The sequence below is a fragment of the Erpetoichthys calabaricus genome, chromosome 9 (assembly GCF_900747795.2).
Source record: "Erpetoichthys calabaricus chromosome 9, fErpCal1.3, whole genome shotgun sequence".
NCBI lineage: Eukaryota > Metazoa > Chordata > Cladistia > Polypteriformes > Polypteridae > Erpetoichthys > Erpetoichthys calabaricus.
Window position 1 is genome coordinate 180,760,228 of NC_041402.2, and position 20,565 is coordinate 180,780,792.

Consider the following 20,565-nt stretch of genomic DNA (forward strand, 5'->3'; position numbering starts at 1 on the left):
CGGGCAGGGTGCCAACCCACTGCAGTTGGTTGAACTTCTTAATATCATTTCTTAGGAGGCAGCTTTTAGTTTGGGCATCCTGGGAGACTTGGGTTCACTTCTCGGGTCCTCCCTGCATGGAGTTTGCATGTTCTCACCGTGTCTACGTGGGGTTCCTCCCACTCCAAAGACATGCATGTTAGGTGCATTGGCAATCCTAAATTGTCCTTGGTGTGTGATTGGCGCCCTGCCCAGGGTTTGTTTCCTGCCTTGCGACCCCTGTGCTGGCTGGGATTGACTCCAGCAGACCCCCGTGACCCTGTGTTAGGATATAGCGGGTTGGACAATAACTGACTGACTGAAGCAATTCAGAGGAATGATGAAGAAATTCTGGGGAGCAAATCTTAAAAAACAAGTCAGTTAAAATAAAAGAAAAGAACTTAATTAGCAGCAAAAACTGGTCACCAGTTAAGAAGAGGGTTAGAATGAAAGTCTTCAGCCACTGAGGTCCTCCAGGACTGGAGTTTGAGACCACTGCCCTAAAGTGTATTTCATTTCATATGTGAATTTCCCCTTGGGGATTAATAAAGTATCTATCTATCTATCTATCTATCTATCTATCTATCTATCTATCTATCTATCTATCTATCTATCTATCTATCTATCTATCTATCATATAGTGCCTTTCATATCTATCTATCTATCTATCTATCTATCTATCTATCTATCTATCTATCTATTTCTCAGGAATACAATTGTAAGGCACTTGAGGTGGTTGCCCGTGTGAAATGACACTCCACAGAGGTCCACCTTGAACATCATTTCCAAACACAATGCCACCCTACCTGTTGACCACACTATGAGTCAGTGCCCTTTGCTCCTGGCAGATAACAGTTCAGGTATGGTAAAATCAGGCTGGTAGTGTTAATGAGCCTTCTGGTCAAGCATTGAAGACGTTTTTGATAGCCATTAGGTGGCAGCCAAGGCTGAGATTAATGACTCCATGACTTTTAATGTCCTTTATCTTTAATCTGATCAATAAAATCCAGTCCCAGACTGCTGACTCAGAATGTCCAAGTGGTCTCTTGATCTTGTAGAACAACAGAAACCCCTGCTGTGTATTTTCGTAGAAATGGACACGGTCAGTAAATGGACAAAGAAGCAAGTTAGTTGGTTTATTGATTTTGAGTGAAGCAAAGACAGAGACATTAATTGTGATTTTAAAAGCAGGCCTGCCTGAGATGATGAAGGTGGGACTGGACACTGGATTGGTCAGCTAGTTGCGGTCTTGTTCCAAGGACTTGTGGTGGTATTCACTAACCCAACAGCACAAGACATCATCAGAAGCACCTTAAGAAGTGCTAGAAAAGCCAATAGCCATGTAGCTCACCTCTAGGGTCAAATTAGAGGAGGACTAGCCAGTTACGCCAAATGGTACTGGCCAGGCTAGTCAGACTTCACTGGCCAGAGCAAGATCAAGAGATGAGAGTGTGGGGTCTTTAAGACGCTGCTACAGTGTGAAGAGCAGGAAGCCAGTAAAGATACTGTCAGCCCCCTCAGAGCCAAGGATGTTATTCTTTTCAGTGGTTTCCAGGGAGACCAGGTCATTGGGGCTCAGCTCCAGGACCACTGAGCCAGAGCTGACTTGGAAAGTATTTTGCACATGGTCGCAGAAGCCCACCACCTTCTGTCTGTTCTTCTTGAAGTTGAGGCACAGGTTCCCCCGGGAGGTGACATGATAGGTGAAGTAGTAGAGCCCCTTGGTTCTGCATGTAAATTGACTCAAGTCAATCTTGACAGATTCATCACTCCTCAGAAGCTTCCGGTCAAAACGAATAGGAAAGTCTTTCCGGGCAGGCATATTTGAGGACTTTGACACTGAGAAGACTGTCCCTTCAGTGGCCCCTGCCTCCCCAGTTTCACCGGGTAGACCTTTTGGGCCAGGCAGACCTGCAGGACCTGACAGACCTGGCTCTCCCTGGGGACCAATCTTGCCAGCTCCACCTTGTTCTCCTTTGTTTCCTTTCTGACCCTTAATAAGGAGCTCATCTTCACCTGTGAAGAAAGATGACAGAAATGTCCAGCTGGTCAGAAGATCACCAGACACAGCCAAGTCAGAAGAAAGAGCTGAGAGTTGTATGTGATGATGAATTGACTGGACGTCTCAAACATGTGGGCAAGACTATTGTGTAGTTAAATTTAACAATAGCGAATTGAATGGACACCCCAAGCAAATGGGAAAGAACACTGAAATGTTATATGTAATAATAATTGAACAATATGTCAGGTACTGGTACACATTATAGAGAATATTCCAGATAGACATTATCACCTACTTTGCATATCATCACAAACTGCTTGCAGAGGGGGCCATATCACTTACAGTTCATGACAACATGGCACATAGAAGATTAAATATTGTTCTCCAGAGTCCAGTTTGTAAAGTACAGCTTAGCATTTGACATTGATGTAGCATCAAAGCCGACCACAAGCTCTTCAACTTGGGACTCAGTGCCACCTTCTGCAACTGCACTGAAGACTCTCAAATTGTGAGAGCTCAGTATGTTGGGATTGACAGCGTCAAGTCCTCAATACAGTCTCCCCTCTGTGCAGCATGCTGAGCCCCCCGCTATGACCGAGTAGCAGGACGCAGTTCCAACTCCATCCCCGAAAATGCTGATAACACCACCATTGTAGGCCTGGTCGTGGATAATGACTCGATGGCCTATACTGTAATGTAGAGACTTGCCTACTGATACAGTGGTGCCAGGACAACAATCTCTCACTTAAAGACAATAAAGTCAAGGAGCTGAAAGGGACTTTGGGAAGCAGGACGCTGACCACATGGATATCTACACCGGGACGGATGCTGTCAAGAGGTTCAGCAGCTTTAACTTTGCTGAGATGACCACCACTGCTAACCTAAAGTGAATGTCCACAACATATCCCAGCTATCATTAAGAAAGCTCGTCAGCACCTTTACTTACTTCAACGTCTGGGGAAAGCATGGATGTCCCCATCTGTGCACAGTGGAACCTGTCCTCATTGGCTGCATTATGTAATGAGGGTGGCGAAGTTGGCACATATTATTACTGGCAGACAACTACCTGCTGTCCAGAACATGAATAAAACGTGCTGCTTTGGAAAGGCTAACGGTGTTATTAATGAGCTCAGACATCTTGGATTGTCAAATAATAATAATCCTATACATACATATGGAGCTTTTCTCGCTACTCAAAGCATTTTACATAGAGAGTTGGGGGCATGGGGCGGGCAACTTCAACCACCACCAATGTGCAGCATCCACATGGAAGATGTGACAGCAGCCATATTGCACCAACCTGCTCACCACACATTAGCTCTTAGATGATGAAGGGGTGAGGCCACAATGAGCAGGGTGTAGTGGGCAATTTAGTCAGGATACCAGGGAACCCCCTACTCTCACCACTTCCTTAACTGTTTGAGGGCTGAATACCCATCCATCCATTTTCCAACCCGCTGAATCTGAACACAGGGTCACGGGGGTCTGCTGGAGCCAATCCCAGCCAACACAGGGCACAAGGCAGGGAACCAATCCTGGGCAGGGTGCCAACCCACCGCAGGACACACACAAACACACCCACACACCAAGCACACACTAGGGCCAATTTAGAATCGCCAATCCACCTAACCTGCATGTCTTTGGACTGTGGGAGGAAACCGGAGCACCCGGAGGAAACCCATGCAGACACGGGGAGAACATGCAAACTCCACGCAGGGAGGACCCGGGAAGCGAACCCGGGTCTCCTAACTGCGAGGCAGCAGTGCTACCACTGCGCCACCGTGCCGCCCGGGCTGAATATTTTTTCCAAAAAACATAGTTTCTGAAAAGCAATGGTCTCACACAGAAATCAACATAAAAAGTCTGTTGCTGCATGCTGCGGCTGCCAGTTTGCCAAGAATGTGTGGCAGGCCTGCTGCCAGGCTGTCTTCACGTGGCTGGGGCGGTAGCAGCAGCAGCAATCATGGCTGCAGTACATTGCAATATGGTTTCTATCATTGTTAAGTGGCAGTCCTCCTGGCGAACATTGCTGTAGGCGTATCAGCTACATGAACCTGTTCAGCACCACGATTAGCTGGGGACCAGTCAGCTGAAGCTGGAATCTCACATTTGTTTTTGATCACTTGTATCAAAATCATAGTCCGACAAGTCATAGTCCAATTCAGAGATAACAGACAAAACTTTGTCAACGGAGTATTTTGCTTTACCCATTTGCTTTGATCTCTCGCCATTATGTCAGTGACATTTTTGCTCTTGTTTGCGCCTTGCTACTCACACGAGCGCAGGAAATCTCGGTCAAACTAATGAAGCTAACTTTCTTTCTAGCAGCAAGAGTCCAACTAAAACATAATGGTTGTTTTTGTCACAGTTTACAGTCGATTACCATCGTCAACTCCTCCTTTTGACAAAAGTCGACATCAGCCCTGAAAGAGTTAAGTAACCCAAGCTTTTCCTAGATGGTCTCCCATCCAAGTACTGGCCAGGCTCAAACATGCTTAACTTCTGGTGGATTACCTGTTCTGAAGTGCAGGTGGTATGCTGTCACTTGTTTTCCTCCTCCATTCTAGACTGTTAGCACTTATGTCACTAGTGTCAGGGACGGTTTTTCATCTTGTCTCATAAGGTGATTCAGTAGTCACTCATACTGGCAGATACATGTTCTTGTTAGATGGGTCCGCAGATAAAGTGAAAAGCACCTACTGCAGTCGCCACGTCTGCCCTTCTGTCTGCCAGTCCGTTTGTCTATATTTCCACAGTTCAGCTCCTAGTGGAACACTCTTGTTGAAATTCGGAATATTTATTCTTCAAGTATCTTTGCTGATAATGTTCAATTATCATGGAGATGTTTTAAATAGAAGGTGCAAATTTCAAAAAGTTCCCATTGAAGAGCACTGGCATTTTTTAAACACGTTTGTCTTGAAACAGGGAAACATGCTTTGAACTTCAATGACACATTCACTTACTGCTTGTAATTTATCAGGGAGCAACCCAAGAGTGGTCACTTCAACTTGTATTGTTTTTATTATGGACTACAATAGAGTTGGGGGGGGGGTCCATGGGGTTTTGGGGTTCACAGACCTTGCTGCAGGTCTCAGTATTATAACAGGGGACATCACTAGTTTGATTTTCAAAATGTAACAATTTCATAATTATCTGAACCTCAAACAACAGCTCAAATAAGCTGTTTTCTCCTGTACTTATTTTTAAGAAGATTCCATTGGATGTATTGCCCCCCTTGCTGTCCTTAGTGTCTGCCAGTCAGTATACTTGGCTCTCTCTCGGTTTTATGTAAGGAAAGACAAGGCACTTAATTCATTACTGCGCTAACCACGGATCACTGTACATGCACATGTTTAAATTATACATTAATTGTTTTATGATTTATGTCAACTTCAACAAGTCTAAATTATGTATTTACACATTCAAAGGCTGTATGATGTATTTATTTTTATAACATTCTCCCGTATAGGAAGTACGTGTTTGCAGTCGGACAACTCGTATTTTTACATCAAGTTGAATCCGTCCTGCTCTGCTATACCGATTGGTGCATTAAAGGGTCGGCACCGCAGGGAAGATTCGTTGCTGGGTGGGCTTGTAATTCTGGAGGGGGTATTGATATTTCAATGCAAACGGAGCCATTTCAAATACGCAACAATCCCATATTTTTACATAAAAAGCGAAGTAACATCTCCCTATTAAAACTTTGAAATAAAACGTGTGTTATTTTATAATGCATTTATTATCCTATGAATATCCGCTTGCTTACAACATAATATGTTGTACATTAACTTTAAATAATCTTAAGAGATTCAAAGATCACCAGAACACACATTTATAAATGTTAATGTGTAAAATGTTGACCGTCTTTTAGCGGGATTAGGAAACTCAACTCACTTGTTAAACAAAAATATAAACTCAAAATGAAAATAAAATGGCCAGTATACATTTAAACCTGCACGAACATTGAATAATTCACACAAAAGACAACCATGAAGGCGGCACGGTGGCGCAGTGGGTAGCGCAGCTACCGGGTTCGCTTCCCAGGTCCTCCCTGCGTGGAGTTTGCATGTTCTCCCCGTGTCTGCGTGGGTTTCCTCCGGGTACTCCGGTTTCCTCCCAAAGTCCAAAAACATGCAGGTTAGGTGCATTGGCGATTCTAAATTGTCCCTAGTGTGTGCTTGGTGTGCGTGTGCCCTGCGGTGGTCTGGCACCCTACCAAGTGTTTGTTTCCTGCCTTGCGCCCTGTGTTGGCTGGGATTGGCTCCAGCAAACCCCTGTGACCCTGTAGTTAGGATATAGCGGGTTGGATAATGGATGGATGGACAACCATGAAGGCAGTTGTTTTATTCCTGCTCGTAACGCTTATGTATCGGAGAGCGCGTGAAATGGACAGACGAGGGGCTATGCTGTGCTGATGTCTCACTTTTGGTGTGCTGTGAATTACTGGTTAGTGCACTAATTTGACCACTGACAAAGTAAGCGTATCTTCTGGGCGCAAGTTAAATAGGTAGTTGTCCACCTACTTCTTCAGGGCCGGATTTTCCTATAGGCTAACTAGGCTTCAGCCTAGGGCCTCAAGATCAAGAGGGGCCTACATTCAAATTGTTAGCAAAATTAAAATTACACTATTCTAAAAACAGTGAACACTAAAACACTGAACCGAAAATAAGGAGAAATTCTACGCATATGACTAATAAACAAACATAAAAATGTATTGGTTAAGATCAACGCGTTAATTTTCCACACAGGTTAGTACCAATCACAACATGTTTCATTTAACATATTGATATATATCACAGTAATGATGTGTTTTATTATCTCTCATGTAATTTACAAACTTAAAAATGGAAGGTGAAAGGGCCTCATAAGTGGAATAGCCTAGGGCCTCTTTTCATATAAATCCGGCCCTGCTTCTCGTGAATATTTTATGCAACTTTGCTTAGCCCGGATCCGTTTTGCGGAGGGCACGTTGTAGGCACCGCAAGTGCCTGGGTTGCCTCTTCACGTGCAGTAACTTAATTTATTTTTAGATAATGTACGGCGTGATTTGACTTTAAGAAGTTGTTTAAAGTTCAGCTGTTAATAATAATTCTTTACATTTATATAGCGCTTTTCTCACTACTCAAAGCGCTCTCCACACAGGGAGGACCCGGGAAGCGAACCCACAAACTCCTTACTGCAAAGCAGCAGCACTACCACTGCGCGGATAAGGAGTGTTGAACATCAGATAAAAATGCTGAACATCGCGTTATTGTCGGTCGGTCATTTTCTAACCTGCTTTGTCCTGAACAGTATGGCGGTGGTCGGCTGGCGCCTATCCCAGCGAGCATTGGGTGGAAGGCAAGGAACAAACCCTGGGCAGGGCGCCAGTCCATCGTAGTGCAAACATACACACACTAGGGACAATTTAGCATCGCGCCTAATCTGCACGTCTTTGGACTGTGGGAGGAAACTCACATACACACGAGGAGAACCTGCAAACTCCGCGCAAGGAGGACCCGGGACACGAACCCTGGTCTCTTTACTGCAAGGCAGCCGCGCTCGTGCCACCCTTTCGCAATATTAGCTTTTGCATATTTATAGACAATTCGTTATATTGCCCACACACCACTCACTATAATACAAAAAAAGTACTCATACACAAATACCGCAATCACGCGAATCAATGCAGCTGTCATCCAAATTAGCTGTGGAAAAAAAACGCAATTCCTTCATTTTTAACGAGTTCCCGCTTTAGCGAGTACAAGGCTTCGTGCGCGCGAAGAACAGTGTCTTCCCATCAGCCCCAGCGCAGTCCTACTGCCCGATGGGAATTGTAGTTCCCGCATAGACACTGCCCCAAGGCTGCAAACGTGAGATTAAAATATAGGAAGGAAGACTAACTGCAAATTTTTTTCTGGGTTAATGGCACGAATTTCACTGGACAACAAACAGCATTTTTTTTTTTGCAAATTCTTTTCTGCTTTAATCGCTGGCTTTTCGCCAGTACTGTAATAGATTAAAAGCAGCCCAGTTTTGTTATGTATTTTTTTCTTGTTTTACTCTCCCAACGGCAAAACAGATCCTCAGGTCTCTGCCCCGAGCACACCCGCGGACATGTCCTACCGCTTGTGGTAAGTAAACTGTACAAGTAAAAAAAAAAAAAAAAAAAGTTACTTATCTAAGTTAATTAGTGTAGATATGAATTATGTATCAGGAGAAGGTGGGAGCAGAGGATGCCATCATCTATATGCTACACCGATCCCTCTCTCACTTGAACAGAGGTAGTGGTGCTGTAAGAATTATGTTTCTAGACTTCTCTAGTGCCTTCAACACAATCCAACCTCTGCTCCTTAGGGACAAGCTGACAGAGATGGGATTAGATTCATACCTAGTGGCATGGATCGTGGACTATCTTAAAGACAGACCTCAGTATGTGCGTCTTGGGAACTGCACGTCTGACATTGTGGTCAGCAGCACAGGAGCACCACAGGGGACTGTACTTTCTCCGGTCCTGTTCAGCCTATATACATCGGACTTCCAATACAACTCGGAGTCCTGCCATGTGCAAAAGTTCGCTGATGACACTGCTATCGTGGGCTGCATCAGGAATGGGCTGGAGGAGGAGTATAGGGACCTAATCAATGACTTTGTTAAATGGTGCGACTCAAACCACCTACACCTGAACACCAGCAAAACCAAAGAGCTGGTGGTGGATTTTAGGAGGCCCAGACCCCTCACAGACCCAGTGATCATCAAAGGTGACTGTGTGCAGATGGTGCAGACCTATAAATATCTGGGAGTGCAGCTGGATGATAAATTAGACTGGACTGCTAATACTGATGCGCTGTGCAAGAAAGGACAGAGCCGGTTATACTACCTTAGAAGGCTGGTTTCCTTCAACATCTGCAATAAGATGCTGCAGATGTTCTATCAGACAGTTGTGGCGAGCGCCCTCTTCTACGCGGTGGTGTGCTGGGGAGGCAACATTAAGAGGAAAGACGCCTCACGTCTGGACAAACTAGTGAGGAAGGCAAGCTCTATTGTTGGCATGGAGCTGGACAGTCTGACATCTGTGGCAGAGCGAAGGGCGCTCAGCAGGCTCCTATCAATTATGGAGAATCCACTGCATCCACTTAATAGTATCATCTCCAGACAGAAGAGCAGCTTCAGCGACAGACTGCTGTCACTGTCCTGCTCCACTGACAGATTGAGGAGATCGTTTCTCCCTCAAACTATGCGACTCTTTAATTCCACCCAGAGGGGTAAACATTAACATTCAACATTATACAAAGTTATTGTCTGTTTTTCTGTTTTTCACCTGCATTGTTATCATTCTTTAATTTAATATTATTTATTGTATCAGTATGCTGCTGCTGAAGAATGTGAATTTCCCATTGGGATTAATAAAGTATCTATCTATCTATCTATCTATCTATCTATCTATCTATCTATCTATCTATCTATCTATCTATCTATCTATCTATGTAAACGTTGCTCTATACACACAGCGTGAACAAATGTACATCACTTGAATGGCAATCTGCTGTCTATGAAAGTTCTTGAGCCCGCAGATGCCAGTTTTGACTTCGTTTTTAACTGTATGACTTTGTAAAGTTCTGTTCAAAAACGTGTATCTATTTAAGACACCTAACACGAGTAATCATTCTCTTATTGCTTTTTTTTGTATATGATGCACAATTATAAAAATATTTTAAAAAATTATATTTCAAACGCCCCAACTGATCCTGAATGTTACACCATTCATACATTTTCTAACTTGTATTTATTTTGTATATACTTATTATATACAGTATGTTGCTTTCTATACACTGTATATTGTATTCAGTTTATGTCTGTTGTTGATAATGTACTAATGTTACTAGTATCATGCAAGAAAGAATTCACAGTGCTGTGGTCAAAGGACAATAAACTTGAACTTGAATAAAATGCTGATTGAACAGGAGGTCAGTGAATGGAATGGACCCCCAGGCAGGTGGGTCTGAACATTGAAAACTCAATTGCATTTAATAACGATTAGTTAGAAGGTTAATAAAATGAGAGGAAACTCCAGACAGCTGGGTCACAAAACTGAACAGTTAAATGTAATGATGACTGGGCAGAAGGTCAGCAAATTGAGTGTACACCCCAGACAAGTGAGTCTGAAAATCTGCGAGACAGTGTTGTGGTGTGAAACTTTGTATACAAGTTGATAAATATTTTGTACATCTTTATTTGTAACTTAGATAAAGCAATGTAATATTAGTGTTACATCATTGATAAGAACAGCAATGGTTTAGCTAATCAGACCACACTGAGAAGCACAACTCGGCAGCCATTTTGAGACAGGCATGTGGCCCGTCCTGAACAAACTTGACCAAAAATGATGGCTTAACTGGAGACATTTTAAGTAAATGACAAGTCTGTGTGCCACCTGAAACTACACATCAGCATTTATCAGGTTGTACGGTTGCCAATATTCACATGTACTTTGCTTATTCTTATTATTTTATGAATAATATCAATAATACATTATTTAAAGTTGTAACTTAACACCTGCTTGTCTTTTACTCTATGTAATTACCTGAGGTTATAGACATAGAAGGGAAGGTGGGGAGAAGTTATAAAGTACAATACCTTAGAAACAGTGGCAAGTCTGGGAGATTTGAGGCATTCTGACAAAGACTACGCATTAATATTACAAAAGGGGAACACAGAGTAACAGAGAGGTCTACCGAGACAAAACAGTAAATATGCCTGGGGAGAAGGTCAGTGAATTGGGTGGACATCACAAACAGGTGGGTGAACACATAGACCAGACAGTTATATGTAACAATGACTGGACTTGTCAGAAGGTCAGAGTATTGAATAGACACCACAGACAGGTGGGTCAAAATCTTTGGCAAACATTTGTAAATCATAATGGCCGGACCGGCCAGTTGTTTGGATGGACTCCAAAGACATGAGGGGCATAGCCTAAACAGAAAGTCACATGTAATAATAACTGGACAGAAGGTCAGTAAAGTGAGTGGTCAGGACACCCCAGACAGGTGAAGTTATTTGTTGAACAGAAACCTTTAAAGGACCCAATTACAAGTATAGCACCTCTCGCTGTGGTGGGCCAGACTTTGTCCCCTCCACTTACCTCTATCACCACGTTCTCCTTTTTCTCCATCTCTTCCATTGGCTCCTGGTTTACCTGGAATGCCTGGTAGTCCGGGGCAGCTGTTGTCAGTAGATGACAGAGATGCTGTGGTCAGCAGAACAAAGGCCAGGATGGCGAACATCTTACTCAATGGAGGCTGCAGAGAGTGAGAGAACCTTGGTGAGTTGTAAGCCCTCCTTTGACCTCAATTGGGGTCAGCATTGTGGACATGCTAAGAGCTCCTCTCTCTATCCAGACTGCTAGCAAGTACTTTATTAGTGGCAGAGAAAACCGCAACCTTGTTTGGTGGATCACAGAGAGATGGACTATAATGGCAATAAAAGCTTTAGATCTGGATATGAATTACGGCTGGCCCTTCACCCTCTGGCCACTAATGAGATCTAAGATGAGGCCAGTCTACACTGACCATAACCAGGAGGGACATTCCATAGTAGTGAGCAGCACACACTGAGGGGTCGAGAGTTCACGGGCGTTTGTGAAGTGCTGGACAAGCAGGACAACAAATTAAAAATCACCTCACTACATCCTCATGGAAACAGCCACAATTGTCTGCGAGAATACGCTGAACAAATCACTCCTTTCTTCACTATTTCCTCTTTATATAATGAAGCTCTTATGCATTACAAGGCCTCTTTGGTTCACTCATCCCCTTTAAAACACCCATCCCTTTGTATCAATTCCTCCCTTTTTTCTCTCTACTTCTGCTGGGTACAAAGCTCTTGTGTTCGCCCCTCCTTGTCTTTTCATAATATACATCACTCTGCTCTCCATTACTCTTCCCTGTCCAAAAGCATTGCCTTCTTGATCCCCCCGTGCTAATTTACAGAGCAACCATCATCTCTTCAAGTGAACTGCCCTTTTAAAATTCACACTCCTGTGTATGACTTTCTTATCACCAGTATGTCACTCTCCTCTGTATTAACTTGCCCTCGTCTGTATCATTGCCCTGTTTGTCACCCCTGGTGTGTCTCACTTTCACACGTTATTTCCAGTGTCACTCTCTTCTCTTTGAAACCTATCCTACTCTGCCACTCTCATTCATATCATTCCTCCATCCATCCATCTATTTTCCAACCTGCTGAATCCGAACACAGGATCACAGGGGTCTGCTGGAGCCAATCCCAGCCAACACAGGGCACAAGGCAGGGTTCTAACCCACCGCAGGACACACACAAACACACCCACACACAGAGCACACACTAGGGCCAATTTAGGATCGCCAATCCACCTAACCTGCATGTCTTTGGACTGTGGGAGGAAACCCACGCAGACACAGGGAGAACATGCAAACTCCACGCAGGGAGGACCCGGGAAGCGAACCCAGGTCCCCAGGTCTCCCAACTGTGAGGCAGCAGCGCTACCCACTGCGCCACCGTGCTGCCCTCATATCACTCCTGCGTTTATGAAATCATTTCCTTTTATGACACTTCTGTGAGGTCTTCAAAATCGCACTTTTCTATAAATTCTTTTTGTTTATATCCCTGCCATCACTCCTTCAGTGTCACCCTTTTAAAGCATGTCCCACTCCCTCACTTTCTCATGTATCACTCCCTTCACTTAAAAAATGTCTCATTCTTATATGTTCTATTATATCACTCTCCTCCCTCCAAAACTGTAGTTTTCTACAAATCGTTCCTGTTTATATCACTGCACAATCTACAAAAATCACTCCCTTTTGTCTCACTCCTTTACAGGATATCGTGCACTGTTACTTCCCTCTCTATCATTCTCTTGGCTCTAAAATTTCACTATTTTACACTTTCAACGATTTATTCATGTTTATGTTACAGGCCTATCCCACCCCATTCTGTGTCACTCTTTTGAAGCAAATCTCACTCTCACACTTTCTTCTGATTCACTCACTTCAATTAAAATACTTTCACTATATCACTCTACTATAAATTATTCCCTTTTTGTATCACTTCTCTAATTTATAAAATCACGCCTTTCTCTGTCACTCATTGACAGTATGTCACTCTCATTTTCTTCCATACCACTGTCTTCCCTCCAAAATGACAATTTGCTCCATCACTTTTTTTAATAAACATTCCAGTTTATATCACTCTTCAATCTAAAAAAATCACTCCCGTATTTGGAACTTCTTTATAGCATATCTTACTCAGTAACTTTCTTGCGTATCGCTCTCTTCCCTCCAAAATGACACATTTTTCAATAAATTATTTATGTTTATGTCACTGCCCTGTCACTAAAAATTAGCCTCTTCTGTGCCATTCTTACACAGTATGTGTCACTCTCTCATGTCCATCCATATCACGCTCTTCTCTCGAAAATCAGCTTTTTACAAATCATTCCTGTTTATGTCACTCCTACTTCTCTTAAAAAACACTCCCTTCTGTGCCACTCTTTTACAGTATGTGTCACTCTCTCATGTTTGTCTGTATCACTCGCTTCTCTCCAAAATTACCTTTTTTTTTAACAAATCATCATGATTTATCAGTCTCGTCTCTCCAGACTTTGTAGAAATCACTCCTGTTTGTATCACTCTGCTATCTATAAAATTACTCCTTCCTATGTCACTCCTTCACAGGATATCTTATGTTCTTAATTTCCTCTGTATCAGTCTCTTCACTCCAAAATTATTCTGTTTTACATTACATTTCAACAATTCATGTTTATGTCACTGTGCTATCTCTAAAAAAAAAAAAAAAAAAAAAAAAAAAAAAGACACTCCTTTCTGTGTCACTTTTTTTGTGGTGCGTCTCATTATCTTCTGTATTACTTTCTTTCCTCCAAAAGTTACATTTTCTTCAAATCATGCCCATTGATGTCAGTTCCCAATCTACAAATTATGCCAATTTCTTTATGACTCACCCCCTCTCACTTTCTTCTGCTTCACACTTTTCTTTCCAAACCCTTTCCTGCTCTGTTTTCTACTCTTAACACTCTTCTCTATCATTGAAATGGCAGTCCATTTCAGTAAGGACGCCGTGCTCTCTAAAATACGATCATCACACCCCTAAATCCATTTTCAGGAGGCACACGAGGACAGGACCCCAATCCACCCTGGAAGGCACTCCAAGACAGGCGTGTTAAGTTCATTGGTGGCTGACTGGCATTTGCTTATCCCTAGACAGTCACTAATCACACACACACACTCACACACTTGGGTATTGTACTAGTACACAACTATAAATCATAAATACATAACAGAAATTATAATGAACTGTAAACATCAATTACAATCAAAATAATCTGAATGAACGAGAGCTCAGTGATATTTTGCCGTTTCTTGTCCTCATTCTGCCCTCTGACTGCCACACTAGGCGGCCAGTCCTGTCACTTGCTCAAGTTGAGTGCAGAGACAGAATGTTCCGGAGTCGTCAATCCAGAGATGTGTGTATTTTCATAAGCGGCACCCAATCCAGTTCCCCTAGACGTCCCTCTCTTCTGCAGAGTCAATGCACTCTGCCCTGTCACCTCTAGCGCCTTGCACAGCAACCCACCCAGCCCCCCTAATTCCTGCTTCTTACTTACTCTGGTCACAGTGGAGCTCACCTGAATGACCACCCGCTCGGTCCGTTTTCTCTGAACCTTGGACGATGTCCACTCTGTCCTGTGATGTGCCGTTTCTGCTCATGTGCAACTCGGCAGTTTTTCTGCTTTCCAAACAAGTTTCACATCCCTCTCCGGCCTATTTTCAGAACGCAGTATGTCCTCAGTCCTTGTGCAATGGCTGTCTTCCTTGTGAGGGAGGGAGAGCCAATGTGAGGGCTCAGGAGATTGTGTACAGAGTGTACCCGTCATTGATGCAGACACAGTAATCCTCGTTCATTTAGGCATGCCCACCGAGAGACTCGGGTACACCAAACATGCCGACGTATGCAAAGTTCATTAAGGAGTGAGCACATTCATGCACTCCAGCACGTGTGTAAGTGTCGTAAAGTTCATGCAGAAATATGTGAAAAACAAAGTACACCCTCTGACAGTTTTATGGTTTTTACATATCAGGTGTGGCGGACGACCGGGGTCCATGCCCAACCGGGATGCCCCTTCGCGATATGTTCATGGACTGTGCAATACCTCCCCCTGGACACTAGATGGCAGCCCCCCTGAGTTGGAGCGGTGCCTCAGTTTCCCGCAGGGCTCCATGGGAATTGGAGTTGGGTGCAGCCCTGTTGGGTCCCGCAGGTGCCACCAGGGGGTGCTGCAGCTGGGACTCCTGAGTCCTTATGGGCAGTGTATTCGCCACACCCGGAAGTGCAGCCGGAACTCGGCAGTCAACCACCTGGAGCACTTCTGGGTGGACTATAAAAGGGGCCAGCACCCACCACTCAATGGCTAGAGTCCAGAGGAGGAGGAGGACGAGGTTGCCTAGGAGGAGTGTGGTGTGCTTTATTTGGTGTACTTGGGACTGTGTTGTGGCTGTGGGGATCACAGGGAAGACGTGCCCCACAGGTGAAGAAAAATAAAAAGTTTCTTTGTTTTTATACATTCCTCTGGTGTGAGTCTGTGTCAGGTTAGGCGCCTATATAGCGCCTTGTTACACAGGACATAATAATTAAAACATTTGATCCTTTCCAGGTTCTAAAATGATTTTTAATCTAACCTCAGATGTAAAACAACACACAACAGATTGCACCGTGTCATCATTTACTTGGAGAAACCATGTGAAAAACTAAATACATCCCATGATTCCATAGCTTGCAGCAGTAACCTGAAGTAGATCTTTTTCTATATGACATTATCAGCCTCTCCCATCATTGTGGAGGAGTTCTGGCCCACTATTCTCTACAGCCAGAAGTGATTCCACTCCATTGGGCCCTTGAGCAAAACCCTCAACCTGCAGCAGTTGCTCCGTCCTGGGTATGACGTTAACCTTCACCCAGCCCTGCAAGCGGGTCCTCCAACTTGGGGGTTGCTTGCAGGATTGGCATTCTAACCAGTGTAAAGTAAAATAAATAAATAAATAAAAACCTCACACTGTTCTACTCCATTCAATCTAGTGAGGTGCTGAGGTGTCACCCGTTGCACTGCTGGACTCGGGTCCTAATTTGGGATCCCGAGGTGGTTTGCTGTGTGGTGGGTGCGGCAGTAGGCTGTAGCAGTGCATGCCCCCAAACTCTCTGTCTCTCTCACTTCTATAGTACTAGGGTGTTGTACTGTGTTAGCCATTATGAATGTAGTGAGAAGTCAAGTAAAATGACTCCTTTCATTGGCTAACTAAAAATTACAATATGCGACCTTTGAGGCAACTCAGGCCCCTTCTTAAGGCAAGATGTGATACAGAAACTGGAGTTCCCTGTGTTTATATACACACTAGGACAAGAAACAGCACTGGTAAACCTTTAAGTGAGACATCTAATATTGTCTTTATCAGTATGCTGCTGCTGGAGTATGTGAACTTCCCCTTGGGATTAATAACAGATAGATAGATAGATAGATAGATAGATAGATAGATAGATAGATAGATAGATAGATAGATAGATAGATAGATAGATAGATAGATAGATAGATAGATAGATAGATATGTGAAAGGCACTATATAATAGATAGATAGATAGATAGATAGATAGATAGATAGATAGATAGATAGATAGATAGATAGATAGATAGATAGATAGATAGATAGATAGATAGATAGATAGATATGAAAGGCGCTATATAACAGCTAGATAGATAGATATCTATCTATCTATTATATAGTGCCTTTCACATATCTATCTATCTATCTATCTATTATATAGTGCCTTTCACATATCTATCTATCTATTATATAGTGCCTTTCACATATCTATCTATCTATCTATCTATCTATCTATCTATCTATCTATCTATCTATCTTAAATGTAAAAAATTAATAGACCTCTTCAGGCTAAGATTCATTTAACAAGAGAAGATAACAATGTATGGTCAAGATCTTTTGATACGATATCTGTCCACATACATTTTTACAGAGGCCTGTAGAGTCTGAGATTGAAGCTCTTGGGGTTTTTTTTTTTTTTGCAATTTCTCTGATCTTGGGGTGAATCGGCTGGGACATCCACTCCTCGCACTTCTAGTATGAGATAATGTGATATTAATAACATTTTAGTAATAACAGTTTATTAATAACTAATAAACTAATAATGTGAATGATGGGATTAATAAAGTATCTATCTATCTATTGTGGTACCCGGCGGGGGTTCATGCCCGGCCAGGATGCCCAGGAGGACCGGAGGAGGACTTGTGCCTCCTCAAGAACACGAGGGGGCATCCTCCCTGGTTGCTTTGGGGGCCACGGGTACAGAGCTTGGAAGCTCAACCCTGTAGAGGCCTGTGGTCACCGCCAGGGGGCGCCCCGATGCCTTGGGAGCCCTGGACCTCAGTACTTCCGCCACACCCGGAAGTGCTGGGGGGAAGAGTATTGGGGACACCCGGAGGACTTCCGGATACACCGACAGAGCTTCTGTCACACAGGGGTGTGGCTACAGAAGCCCTTAGGATGCACCTGGAGTCCATCTGGGGTGTATAAAAGGGGCTGCCTCCCTCCAGTCAGGGGCAAGAGTCGGGTGGAAGAGGACGAAGCTTGGTGAAGAGGAGTGGAGGCGGACCAGAGACTTGGAGAAGGCATTGTGTTGTGGCCAAGGACTTGAGGGGTGATTGGTGCTGCGGCACTGGGATTGTGCACTACGATGTATATAAATAATGTAAATAAACGTGTGTTGAGTGGTAACATCTTGTCTACCTGTCTGTGTCCGGGCTGTTCCCCACACTATCTACTATTGTAATGTATTGTATTGTATGGAGCTGAATGCTCCAGATGCGCAAACTGCCAAAACATCTGTTTATTTTGAGGTGGTCCCAACTTGCACTTAATCAAGTGCACTTGATAAGCAGCACCGGGCTGCTTCTTGACCTCTTAATTCCTATGGAAGCAATAAGGATGGACTTCATTTTTTCACATGCTGCTTCTGCATTTTGGCCTCATTTTTGTTAAATAAATAATGACACTGTGTAATATGTTGTGTGTTGTTGTTCATTTGAGGTTGTATTTACCTCATTTTAAAACCTGCTAAGGACCAGATGATTTCTTATGATGTCCTACGTGATAGAAACCGGGCCGTCACCAAGCCCCAATCCCCCCACACAAAGAGTCCCGGGTTCAAATAATAGAAGGTTAATGAACCAAAAGTATCACAAGCACAACCCTTAGAACTGAAAGAGGGTGTACTTTCTTTTTCACATGACTGTATTACCAGACACCTGTGTGCAAACAGCATGAACAGAATAACACGTTCTTACTTGTAACACACAACACAGATACACATTTCCAGATACAGTTAGACTCATCCAGACTCCCGTTATATCTGGAAAACATCAGTGATGCTAAAGACACATTTGTTTGCCCGCATGCCATTAGAGACACCTTCACATTTGTGTGGTAAATAGATAAAGAAGACCCCCTGGTGCACACCTATTTTTGAAGTCTTTACCTCTATGATCTCACACTGGATGTGTTGACTCATAGCATAAAAGACCAATTCCCCCCTGATGCAGGCTCTTTGCTAATAACATTGTGTTGTGTTGCACCAAAAAGGGGAAGTGGAGAAGAAGTTGGAAGAATGGAGAAGGGTTTTAGAAAATGGAGGATTGAAGATAAAGAGGAAGAAGACAGAATATATGAGGCTTAATGGCGATCAGGATTCAGATGTTAGCCTGCAGCGAGAGCCATTGAAAAGAGTGGATACGTTGAAATATCTAGGATCAGTGATAGCCCAAGATGGAGAATTGGATGCAGAGCTAACCCCCAGTGCGCAGTGTGGATGGAACAATTGGAAGAAGGTATCAGGGGTATTGTATGATCGAAGACTCGAAGCACAGGTTAAAGGTCAGTCGTCAGACCAGCAATTATGTATGGAATAGCTGTGGAATGGCCAATAGGGGGAGGCAGCTTGATGGCCGAGATGTCCAGGACTCTGAACAAATCCAAATCCTATTCTGTGATATCATCTGCTGTTGAATTCTGCTCTCTACTTGTAATATTTCTTTTGCACTATTATATTGTATTGAGGATTACTTGTGTTCTGCTCTGTGTATTATATGGTATTTATTTATTTTGATACCCACTGCACACCCAGCCTACCTGCCTTTCCAAAGGTTTCTTCCATTTTGTCCCTACAAGAGTTTTTTTTTGGGGGGGGAGTTTTTCCTTGTCTTCATAGAGAGTCAAGGCTGGGGCAGTCAAAAGGCAGGGCCTGTTAAAGCCCATTGCTGCCCTCCTTGTGTGATTTTGGGCTACACAAAAATAAAATGAATTGTATTGTATTGTATTGTTGTCCTGCGGTGGGTTGGCACCCTTCCCGGGATTGGTTCCTGCCTTGTGCCCTGTCTTGGCTGGGATTGGCTCCAGCAGACCCCCGTGACCCTGTGTTCGGATTCAGCAGGTTGGAAAATGGATGGATGGATGTATTGTATTGTATGGAGCCAAGCCGTGGGCATTAAAGGGAGCACAGCAGGAGAAGAAGTTGGATGTGGCAGAAATGAGAATGCTGAGATGGATGTGTGGAGCTACAAAAAAGGACAGAATAAAAAATGAGACCATCAGAGGTGGGAGAGAAATCTAAGAAAGTACAGGAAAGCAGATCGAAGGGGTATGGCGATGTGATGAGGAGAGACGAAGAATGATGGGAATGGAAATACGCAGAAAGGGAAAACAAGGGAGGTCGAAGTGGAGGTGGATGGATAAAGTAAAAGAAGATCTGAAGGGAAAGGGCTTGACTGGCGAGGAGGTGTAGGACAGCACTGTGTGAAGAAGGTTGGTCAGGTGCACCTCCACATAGGGTGTTGATCTCCTTAGGCCATACCCTCCCTCATTCCACAAATACACATCACATGATATGCTTAAATCCAATAAGTGTAAAAGATAGCCCGGACACAGACACACACGACACTAGATGCCCACAACACACACAACGTTTATTTTTCCTTTCCTGCACACAACACAGCACAAACACAGTGCCCAAAGACTCACACTCCTCATCTTTCCTTCTGCCGCCTCCACTCCTCTCTCGCAAGCTCCGTCCTCTTCCACCTGACTGAATGGAGTGAGGTGGCCCCTGTTATAATGCACCCGGATGTGCTTCAGGTGCTCCCCTATGATCTCCCCACAGCACTTCCTGTTGTGTCGGAAGTGCTGCATGGGTACCCAGAAGCACTCTGGGTGTACCTGCTTCGTGGTTCTGCAACACTTCCTGGTGTGGCGGAAGTGCTGCAGTCCAAGGATCCTTAGTCCTTCAGGCGCCCCCTGGCGGTGGCCACAGATCCCCACAGGGTTGAGCCTTCCAGTTCCGTAGCTCCCACACAATCCAGGATGGATGCCCTCTTGTGTCCTGGGGAAGGAATTGCCCCACTCCTGGTCCCCTGCTTCTCCAGGCCTCCCGGTGTGGCAAGGTCCCTGGCC

The 20,565-nt window shown here is 43.9% G+C and overlaps 1 protein-coding gene across 2 annotated transcripts; it reads right to left on the reverse strand.

Annotated features, from left to right (window-relative positions):
- Positions 1-1,140: 1,140 nt before the first annotated feature.
- Positions 1,141-14,840, reverse strand: LOC114656898 (complement C1q subcomponent subunit B-like). Of its 2 annotated transcripts, none has more exons than XM_028808495.2 (3): positions 14,682-14,840; positions 11,145-11,301; positions 1,141-2,034 (listed from the first exon to the last, which is right to left on the reverse strand). In XM_028808495.2, exons 2-3 carry the CDS (start codon positions 11,284-11,286, stop codon positions 1,490-1,492), a joined length of 687 nt encoding a protein of 228 aa, XP_028664328.1. In that variant the 5' UTR covers positions 11,287-11,301; positions 14,682-14,840; the 3' UTR covers positions 1,141-1,489. The 2 variants fall into 2 exon arrangements, with proteins under 2 accessions (XP_028664328.1, XP_028664329.1); XM_028808496.2 differs by having other exon boundaries at positions 14,661-14,821.
- Between the last annotated feature and the right edge of the window lie 5,725 nt (positions 14,841-20,565).

Coding starts and splice junctions, on each gene's coding strand:
- LOC114656898 (XM_028808495.2), bottom strand. CDS start 11,286: ATGTTCGCCATCCTGGCCTTTGTTCTGCTGACCACAGCATCTCTGTCA. Junction 2,035..11,144: donor AGGAGAACGTGGTGATAGAG/GTAAGTGGAGGG, acceptor CTTTCTTCACAG/GTGAAGATGAGCTCCTTATT.